Raw genomic sequence first — 11,284 nt, 5'->3', positions numbered from 1 at the left:
CTAATGTTTGTCCCCTGTGGCCCCCCTCTCAGGTCTGGGCATGGAGAACATTGGGGGCATCTTCGTGGTTCTGATCTGTGGCCTCATCATCGCCGTGTTTGTGGCCATTATGGAGTTCGTGTGGTCGACACGCCGCTCTGCTGACACCGATGAGGTATGCCCCCATACCTGCCCTCGCCGACCCCACAGACACACCCCAGTAGGTTCCCATGGCATCCCGCCAACCCTTTTGATTATGTTGTTTTGTGTGTGTGTGTGTGTGTGTGTGTGTGAGACTGAGTAGATTTCTCTCAGCTTTTGCCTCCATGTGTTTGTGGGTGCTCTAACATTTGAGGTCTAACGTGTTATGTGCATGTTGAGATGAGAGGAATGATCAAGTATGCGGCCCCTGAACTGTCCGAAATGTTTACAACTAATACAAGGATTGATTTGACTTTGCATGTCCTGCCTGTTTTGAAGTCATTGTGCCCTTTGTTAGTGTTTGGTGTTTAACAGTATGGCAGCAAGTGTCCGTGAGCTAATCTTGATGGTACCGATAAGCAATATTGAGAGATGGCAATATTTGCTTGCTATAGATAAGTAGTGTGATCTTATTCCCTGGCATTAAATGTCATGATGTATCTTCTTTTACATGCCTCACATGTACGCTGGTATTCCTCGTATCCATTCTTGGATTACTTCTCACCCATTTCACTGTGCGTCCCCCTCTATCCCTCACACACACACACACCTCCTGTCATCAGTGTCTGTTCTCCGATAACGAGTATTGTTTCTGTTTATGTGAGCACATTACTTTTTTTGATTATGATTTCAACGAAAATGTGGTTTGTCTGTAGTGGACTGTTGCCGTCGTGTTTGCAAATAACATTGGTCATGCTGGAATGATACAAATATCCGTGTGTGTGTGTGTGTGTGTGTGTGAGGGTGTGTGTGTGCCTTTGCGTCTGTGCACCTGAGTTTGCAGCCATAATGCCATAATGAAGTGTCCATAAACTAAACAACATTTTGGTGTTTTGTGTGGTTGGATTGTAATAACTCTCTCTGCTCCTTGGATATTCTCCCATCTCTATCCATCTCCTCATCCTCCCCCATCGCCTCCTCATTTCTGTCCCGACACCATCCCTCCATTTGTCGATCTCTGTGCCTTCGCTTCTTCTGCGACTCTTCTTCCACCAACCCTCACTGTCTCTCTGCCTTGATCCCGCCTCTTTTTCTGTTGCTTTTCCTTTTTTGTATTTCCTCGTTTTTCCCTTCTTCTTTACGTCCCGCCTCACCACCGCCTTGTTCTGCGGCCTGCCCACTTTGTGTCTGTGGCGCTCCCTCCTTCCCTCCTTCCCCTCCTTTCCTCCCGTCTTTCCCCTCTTTCCTTCCTCCTCCTTTCCTTTTCCCTCCTCCAGGTGTCTGTCTGTCAGGAGATGATCACCGAGTTCCGAAACGCCGTCTCCTGTAAGAAGAGTTCCCGTATGCGGCGCCGTCGGCCCCTCAGCAGCTCGGCGGCCCTGCGTAACCCCGCCCGCATCGCGCTGGGCGCCCCCCGCCCGCTGCGCCTGGTGCGGGAGATGCGCCTCAGCAACGGGAAGCTGTACAGCGGAGGCCGGGCCTCTGACGGGGCGGAGCTGGAGGTTCGGGACCCCTTGATCTGGGGCCCCGGTCCCCAGCGGATCCTCGATGATCCCCTGGGAGCCAACACCACCCCTCCTCCTCCCTCCACCGGCCCCCACCCCGGTGATGCTGCCCCGCCCGCAGCTGCACCCACGTGCGGATCTGCCAGGAGTGCCGGAGGATCCAGAGCCTGAGATCGGGCACCTTAGGGTCCACCTCCACCAGAATACCCCCGTCATCGGCCCCCCTGCCCAGGCTACCCCCACCCCCGCCCCCATCCTCAACCAACACAGACAGTGAGGGCGCAGGGGGGCCTAGCCCGCGGCGGCTACACCACGGCACCCCGCCCCACACCTCCAGACCCCTCCCTCCTCCACAGAACAGCAACACCACAGACCTGCTGGGCGACCAGGACTGAGAGCAGAGGGGCGTGGGGGGGAGGGGGGGGGGAGAAACAGCTGCTGAGAGAAACACTGCTTGTTTCCACCTGAGAAATGTATCGGAGGACAAAAAGAGAAGGGGGATGGAGGGAGAAAAAAGATGAACTGAGCCAATAGAAAATGAGACGACCTTTATAAGGAGAGGGAACACGTGACCTGAATACTGTGAGGCGGTCGGTTCAGCTTCTGTCATAAACTCCCATTAACAGTTCAGTTTGGACACATCTGAGCGGAAACACACATGACCAGCTGATGGTTTCCATTGGCTTCCTTGTTCTCTCCTTCCTCCCCCTCTCACTTCACCTTCAGATTTGAGGGCGCTGGCTTTCTTCCACAGACTCTAAATACCCCCTCTATTAAAATGAAGCCTTGTTGGAGGACATACTGTATCCGTATGTGATTTAAAACCGCAACTAAAAGACTTCCAGAGAATTATTTCCTGTTGTTCTTTTCTTTTGTTGTCTCTCTCGTTTTGTTACCATTGTTTCTAAGTGGGAATTACAGAGTTAAGTACAGACTACATGTGACAATACGGTGGATTATGACAAAGTAAGAAACTCGACTGGGGGCTTATTGTGATCGAGAGTTTTGTGTCCCTCCCTGTGACCCGTAGCTGGAAGCTGGATTGAAAAGACAAAATGCAAACAGTAGCAGAGGGAAACTGTCTGCCTTTCTTTACACTATGTGTGTGGTGTTTGTAAAAAAAAATGTGTTTAAATGTGTCTTTAAATACTTTAAAGTGAGGAGAACCATGTTCCCTGCAACAGCGCCCTTCTACAAATGTTAGATAATCGGACGGAGAGACAGAGCAAGAGGCTTTGAAATGTGAAATGAATGTCCCTCGTTGTCCCGGGTAACACTTGCCAAGCCTTTACTCCTTTCTCACCTCTGCTCACACGGCGTAGAGGAGATAGAGAGGCACCAGGGAGGAACGATAGGGGAACAGAGAGAGATGAGATAGGAAACAGGCAGAGAGGGAAAAGGACACCACTGAATTTGAATGAGAAATCCTGAGCTGAACTACTTCCATTATTAGATCTGTCCTGATCTGTTAATTCTGGGCATCTTTTAAGGCGCTTGTTAACGCGCCAGCGGGCTCCAGCTACAGCTCCTTCTCCTCTCGGGTTAGCAACTTGGCTCCTGCCAGACTGATAGACTCAACACAGCCTCGTCAATACTGTTTCTAGCTTTTGATCGCCTAATTACTCCCCTCGGTGGCTGGGGACTCGTTCGGGAGGGGGTTGAACACAGAGAAACATGCTGATAAATAGATTTAGAATAAATACATGTTTTTTTCTCACTGCGCCTGGGAAGAGAAGCTCGTCTAATGACGCTGTTAATGTTACAGCCCTACTGCTCAGCTAAATCCAAACACTACACTTTATTAGCCACGGTGCTTAAAGGGAATTCACTGGTGGAATTGCAGATTTTAGGCTTTTCATTTCCACTTCTGCACACTTTTGATTACTGGTGATCATTAAGAGCGTACTTTACATTGTTACCAGATTCTCAATCCCCGAAGATGCCACTGTTTTCACAGCATGTGGTATAATTACATAGAGCATTCAAGAAAAAGGCTGGTTTGAAACTATAATTCTCCTATTGTCGACAAATCCAGCACAAAGACCAAAACCACCAATGAATTGATAAAATGATCAGACTTATAATTATCCAGAGCATGTCATCTTTTATAACTCTATGCAATGGATTTCTCAAAGGAGTCACACCGTTGCAAAGCTTTGAGCCACGTTTTCTCAAGACTATTTCTCTTTTCTAAGGAAACTATGTAATGGTGCCCATTTTAAGAGAAGTTAGAAAGTAATTAGGATGTGTTTGTTGTACAAAATACAAACACTGAAAGGGATGAGACCACCAGGGCCATCACCCGATATTAATCCGAAAGGAATAAAATGAATGCTTACATAAAAAGTAAGTAGGTAAGTAAGGCAAGGCAAGGCAAGGCAAGTTTATTTATATAGCACCTTTCAACACAAGGCAATTCAAAGTGCTTTACAAAAATGGAAGACATTATGAAAATGGCATTTAAAATCAGTCATTAAAAAGAAAAGATAATAAAATAAACATTAAAAGAAAAAATACATGGATAAAAGTTAAAAGTTACAGTGCAGTTTAAGATGTGAATAGTTCAATTAAAAGCAGCGGCAAAAAGAAAGACCGTAAGTAAGTAAGTAAAACTTTATTTATATAGCACCCTTCTCAACACGGATGTACAAAGTGCTTTACAGTACAGTACACAGGACACAATTCACAGTACAACTATAAAATGTAGAATAAAACAGCAGCAGGTAATACATAGGATAACACATACGATAACACACCAATAAAAGACAGCTACTAACTCACCTCCTCCGACGACCCAAAGGCCTGTCGGAAAAGGTGGGTCTTTAACTGCCCCTTAAAAATCTCTACTGAGGCAGAGGCTCTTAGTGTCTGGGGGAGTTTGTTCCAAAACCTTGGGGCCACCACCTCAAAGGCACGGTCCCCCTTAGTTTTTAGCCTGGTTCGGGGCACCCTTAGGAGGCTTTGCTCAGAGGACCTCAGGGCCCGGGTTGTGCTGTGAGGGTGGATCAGGTCATTGATGTAGGCTGGGGCTTGGCCATGGACAGCTCTATAGTAGTGTCCTTATAAAGCAAGATGATCAGATTGAGGTCTAAACTGTAATAATGAGTTGTGTTTTCTGCAGCGTTATTTCCCTTCAGTTATCAGTGTGTTCTCTGTGGTTCAACACCTCTGTGTGAGTGTCCCTTCAGAAGTACATGTCCTGATTTATTTTGCACAATAGCCCATTATCCCATAGTATATATATATATATATTTTTGATATGACATGATTATCAAGTGCTGTATTTTCTGCACCGCAGGTCATTGACTCATCAGTGTCTCAGTGTTTATTGAATCAGTTATCTAATCAGCTCCCAAAATACTCGCTGTAAAGTGATTCACTTAACTAAGGCGTTTTGACACACTCTTTTCGATATAGTAAGTAACTATTGCTCCAAAAAATAAACATATGAGGGTAATCTGAGGAAACGTATCCCCGTCATCCTGGCTGTGTTTTCTTAGTGTTTGTCTGTTATGGTTTGATTTCCTGGCAGCAGATTGTATGAATGTAATGCTTTTCAACAGCTGATTCTCAATTGAACTTGTTTTGATTTCTTTTCTGGCCCCGTGTTTCCCCACTTGGAAAACATCTTGACACCCATGAGTTTCCTCTAAAACACATGCATTTACAAACTGCTTCACATTTAACCGAGGGGTGACATGCTTTCAATTCAGATCCGACCAAAAAGCAGGACTACGATCCCTCACTTCCCACCCATCCATATTCAGCAGTCATACAATGTAAAATAGAAACCCACCAGTTCAGCCCTTCACAATTCCCCCTGGGTTATACAAAAAAAATACATGGCGTTGTTGTCTGGGCAAACGTTGCATTGCCGTATGAAATTATGCATTTCGCAGGGAAACAGATTTGTCGACAGTGTTGTGCTCCAGATAATGAATGATAACATTGTCTGCACACATTATGCTGTTTCTACGAATGATTTCTGTCAGCAGACGCCGGCCTGGATTCAGTTCCTCTCTGTTTACTTCTCCCTTTGTGTTCTGAATGCTGACAAGGCAACCGGAGCCAACCCCTTTCCACACACACACACACACACGCACACACACACACACACACCACACACGCACGCGCGCACACACACACACACACACACACACACACACACACACACACACACACACCACACACACACACACACACACACACACACACACACACACACACACACACACACACACCACACCTTCATTTCCAATTCCCTTGTTGTCCAAAGGTTGTAAACCCACTGTTGTTTTCAATTTTGTCTCTTTCCTGTGTTCACTTTGGTTTGTTGTGGTACGAATTCACAAACTTGATGTGTGACAGCTGCGCATAGACAACGAATAAGGGTCCATCCACGGCTTCAAAACATCAGCTGGAAGCGTTTACTAGAAGCAAGATGAAGGTTAAAAAGAATATTGTTTGTTTGTATAACTTCTAGTATGAAGGTAAGGGAGGGTCACAAAACAAATCAGACGGGGTGTCTGAGCAGTCACTCCACAAAACAAAGCTTTTTGGTTTACTTTTATGTTCTTTTCTTTGGTATTTTTTCATATTTCTATACTAGTGCTAAATGGATTATTAAAACTGATGATGAATATTATGATGAAATTGTTGTTATTATTCCTATTAAAGAGCAAGAGGTTCTATAGTGTGATTGTGGGTGAAGGGCGGGGGGGGGGGGGGGGTGGGAGGTGTTGGGACGGAGGTGCAATGGTGCTCTGCAGAGAGATCGCCCTGTTGTTCAAAACCTATAGACACACAAACTTCTTTTGGAATAAAAAAATATTCAAACAGTCTCATAGTGACGTTTGTGTTTTCCTTTCTGAGCGGGAAGGTCTGCTGCGTCTTTACTCATCATGTTTGGGTCATGATTCACTGATATACTGAAGAAGTCAGTAAAAGCATTGTAGCACATGTTGAACAACAGTGATGTTATAGTCTGTGTTGGTGTGTGTTTGTTGGTCTACCAAGGACCATAGAAGAAGAAGAAGAACTTTGGTATTTTTCAACCTAGTCTAAACATTTGTTTTTCTAAGTGAGTAATACTGACAACAATTTGGGAAATTGGTCAAGTATTGAGCGATGCCTTGCAGAGGGCAGCCACTAAACGGCAATAGAGGTTTGTCAATATACGTCCACTTAAAGTGCTTGTTTTTACCACTGACAACACTATGGCAAGGATCCTACAGAGAAATAAAACATTTTCTTTACCTTTCACTTCATCCACAGCCTGTTTGTTATTGTGTAACACCCTGCGATGCATCCACATTGTTGAAGTCAGCTAAATATTCCGCCATGACATTGAAAAAGATAACAAAAACTCAGACGACAACAAGGCGTTCCCCTCTTAAACTCTTACTCACGTTTCCACTGTCGTCACCTGGCAACAAGTCACACATGCAGATAAACAAACTGAAAAATTGAAGGTTAAAGAAAAAACATTAGATATTTCTGTTGATGGCAAAAGCAAACTCTTCTAGTGAACGTGTGTTAACCAATTGTCCCTTTAATTTAAAAAATGGTTCCCCCCATTAGTCACTAAGACACTAAAACATTGGAGAGTATCGTTCTAGAGGGAGTTTCTTATTAGTGACATCACTACGTAACACTCGCTCATCTATTGGCTTGCGCTCCAACACATTGTACGTCAGTGACCATCAACTGGCGACCCGTGGGCCAAATCTGGCACGTGCTGTGGCGCTGGCGGAGTGGTTAGTTTTTGTTTTACAACGTCTCGTGAGTAATGTGCAGTACCGGAGCCCAACAGAGAGGCAGCAGCTGCGGGACAGTAGCCTGCGTGCTGCGTAGCCTTCCCTGCCTTGAAGAAGAAGTGATCCTTTGTTAGCGTCTGCTTTATGCGCTCCGCAGTAGCCCCCGCTACTCCGGCGACTTGACAGTACATGAGCGTGCTCCACTAGCCCGCCCCCCCGGTCAACAACTTCAAAATTCAGGGCTACATATAAAAATCGCTGGCCCCCGAAAGTGTCTCTAGGAATAACTTGGGCCCTTGGAAAAATGTAGTTGGTGATCCCTGTTGTACCGTGATAAACTGAGGGGCGGGACATCTCTAGGCAGTTGACCAATCAGAGCAGAGCCGGCCGGCTAACCAATCAAAGCAGACTGGGCTCTGGTTTCAGACAGAGGGTGAAAAGAGGTGCTGCAGCACAGGCAGTATGAGAAAAATAAAGAGCTTTTTGAACATTAAAGCATGGAGACATGTCCCAGTGGAGACACTAAATACAAACATTAACTCTAAAAGTGAGCATAAAAAGGCCTCTTTAAGTAGAAGTACAGCAAAAACGACTTAAAAGTAACAAAAGTAAAAGTGCTCATTCTGCAAAAAGAGCTCCCACTTCCTTTAAATGGTGTTTGTTTCACATACATTTTCTATCATGAAAGAACTCTTTAGTAATCAAGAACACATTTGGTAAGGTCTGTCAAGGTGCTGACCTTTATTAAGCAAGAGACACTTACAACAACAAGTTCTGCTTTAAAGCAAAGTAGAGAACATTTACAGAAATGTTGTTTCTGTACTTCTGCTCCAAAGCATCATTTCATAAACCGGCAACGTAACTTACAGTAATTATCTCAAAAGCATGAACACATTTTAGACACTTAATTTAAACAGAAAACAGATGTCACTGCACAACAAAGTAAACAATGTAATATGAATCCTTATGTTAGTATATTTCACATCCAAAAAACTAATTTTGTTCTCATGTGTTTCGACAGCACAGATGGTTGTTGCAATCAAATGTCTTAAGCACTGAATTTCAACATGACAAATTGAAAACAACAAGGCAAATCAGAAATACTAAATGAGCCTTTTATAATGTGTTACAAAGCAAACATCTGATGTGTGTTTTCTCCCATTATCTCATGACAGCTCAGAGTAACACAATTGCAGGTCCTTATTAAACAAAATAAATTATTAGTTTGAAGTTTTATCTTTTTTGTTTTGTGTAAGCTTAGTTTGTACTTTATCAACACCATTTGACAGTTTTGACTGCTGAATTATGCCTTCATTTAAAATTAAATATTGCACCACAAACTAAGACAAAAAGAAAATGAGGATACGCGCCGTCTGGTGTTTCTACACATGCGCAGTTACTGATCCACACTGCACGTTACATTGCCAGTCATTTAGCTGTTTTTTAAATTATTTAATGACACATTACACTGATGTTGTTTAGGGGGAATCTCCTAACACATAACAATGGTTTGTTAATCCTTTATTTTTCTCGACAAACGCCACAAATCAAACTAGACTCAGTGTGGAGTGAAGTCTGCATGCGCAGTCGACCCGTCCACACGGCGGCGTGCGTTGAAGCTTCAACGCAGCTTCCCATTCATTTTGAATGGGGTAACGTCACGCTTTGCCGAACTGCATTTTGGTTCCGTCGCTTCGCTTTGCCTCCGTTGCTCGCTTCAAAAGTTGAGAAAAGTTCAACTTTTCAAGCTTCGACGGAAGCGTCAGCCAATGAAATCATATGCCAGTACAAGCTCTAGCCAATCAAACCGCGTGCTTGTGTGTCCGGGGCAGGAGATGAATGTGATTGGTTGTTGGTCGAGCTTCAGACACGCCCACCGGCAAGCTTCAACGCATGCTGCGGCCCGTCCACACGGCGGCGTGCGTTGAAGCTTCAACGCTTCTTCCCATTCACTTTGAATGGGGTGACGTCAGGCTTTGCCGAACTGCATTGTGGTTCCGTCGCTTCGCTTTGCTCGCGCTGCTCGCTTCAAAAGTTGAGAAAAGTTCAACTTTTGAAGCTGCGACGGAAGCGTCAGCCAATCAAATCATATGCCAGTACAAGCTCTAGCCAAGCAAACCGCGTGTTTATGTGTCAGGGGCGGGTCGAGTTTCAGACACGCCCACCGGCAAGCTTCAACGCACGCCGCCGTGTGGACGCTAAAGATTCCACCGGGTCCATCTGCGTCACGTTACGGCCGCCTTACGGCCGCGTTACGGCTGCGCCGCGGCGTTCGCAAAGATCGCGGCCACTCTAGTCAATGGGTGCTATTCCACCAGACACGCCGCGTTACAGCTCAGAAGCGTCCCAGAAGCGTCCCAGAAGCGTCTCGGCTCTGGGCTCCGCTCAAAATAGGATTCAAGTCTATTTTTCGACGCGACGCGAGGCGTTGCAGAGGCGCCGGGCAGGAAGTGGACCGGTCAGAGCATCCGGCCCATCCCCAAAATAAACTAATTTTGCAGACCCTATCCCTCCGTAGTCTTTCAAGTAGGAGGAGAAATGCCAGCGTTCTCCTCCGGTTTACAGGCACTGTGTAAATTATATATATAATAATTATGATGATGAATGCATTTTTTTACCACTAAAATACAGCAACACATCTTTGATTCATGTCATTTGTAACTGGAATATTACAATTATTATTAACTTTGTCTGTACAAAGTAGCCTGTCCAGGAAATATGCCCAAATCAACAAAAACTGCGAGCCGGCAGGCAAGACGCTCCGCTTCTGAAATGCTTCTGAAATGCTTCTGAAACGTGACGCCGGAGGAGGCCGGACCAAAACCGCGGCGCAGCCGTGACGCAACGCAGACGGACCCGGTGGAATCGAGAGGCGCTTGCTAAGCGTCCCGTCCGGTGAATCACGTAACCTGCTCACCTGTTTCCACTTTACCTGATCAGCCCTGCAGGACCAGCCTCTCTCACAGTAAAATGCTAGTTAATGTTGTTAAATGCTTCATGTCTTTGCTACCCCTGAAGTTTCACTGAAAAAGTCTGCACCTTTTCCTGCCCCACTCCAGTTACCTGAGGATTATCAGTTTGGACATTTATTCCCGTGCCTGTAAACTTTAGCATTTTTTTAATTAATCATGAAACTGTTGCCTGCTGCCTCTTCTCCATGACAGCAACAGACTGGAGAGAGCAGGTAGGCCATCTCTGTTCCTATGTTTACATTTTGAACATTTAGAAATGCACCTCTTGAACTTATTACTCAGTGTTTTAGTGCATTTGTGTTTCAACCTAATGTATAAATGTATTGGTCTATTCTCAGTGAATTATTATCTGGTCGCCTTATATCTTGGCTTGAAGTCTTTGCACAGTAGGGCTACCTTGTTTTTGAAAGGTTATTAGAATCCCACCTATGCAACATATCACATCAGTAAACACTAGTTTAACATTTCTTAATTCAGTGATATGTTTGCAGCTGTATAGCAACCTTGAGAAGATTAATGATGACATTTTTCATGTTTAAAAAAAGAAAGAAAGAAATAAGTGGCACTTGGGGAATGAACTTTGGCATTGTTTAGTTTGAGTCATACAGTATATATACACAGTATTTTGAGTACTCACACACAGAAATGCAGCTGTAAAATCTCCCTTATTTGTATTAATCCACAGCTGCAAATATTTCACCAACCAATGCAGCGTTAAATCATGTTTGAGTTTGCAAAGAAAAAAAAAACTCTGTTTTTTTGCCTTTTTATGGGATTTGTCCAAAAATATAGAATAACATGGGACTTATACTTTCAGGAGCAGTTGACTTACTGATGTGATAAGTTTGCTGAATGTTTACAACATTTAAGTTATAGATTTCAATTGTAAAAGAAAAAAAGACAGCTATATTATGACTTTGAAACATTTTTC

At 44.5% G+C, this 11,284-nt stretch overlaps 1 protein-coding gene across 1 annotated transcript in view; it reads left to right on the top strand.

Moving 5' to 3' along the window:
- grik5 (glutamate receptor, ionotropic, kainate 5) overlaps window positions 1-4,057 on the top strand; it is a 100,432-nt gene extending 96,375 nt beyond the window's left edge. The window contains 4 exon segments of the mRNA XM_034123903.1: window positions 33-199; window positions 1,398-1,703; window positions 1,705-1,734; window positions 1,736-4,057. Coding sequence (XP_033979794.1) covers window positions 33-199; window positions 1,398-1,703; window positions 1,705-1,734; window positions 1,736-2,020 — 788 coding nt within the window. The 3' untranslated portion in view covers window positions 2,021-4,057.
- The last annotated feature ends 7,227 nt before the right edge of the window (window positions 4,058-11,284 follow it).

This window comes from Trematomus bernacchii, unplaced genomic scaffold (assembly GCF_902827165.1).
Source record: "Trematomus bernacchii unplaced genomic scaffold, fTreBer1.1, whole genome shotgun sequence".
In the NCBI taxonomy this organism is placed as follows: domain Eukaryota; kingdom Metazoa; phylum Chordata; class Actinopteri; order Perciformes; family Nototheniidae; genus Trematomus; species Trematomus bernacchii.
This window is presented reverse-complemented; position numbering and strand designations above follow the sequence as displayed.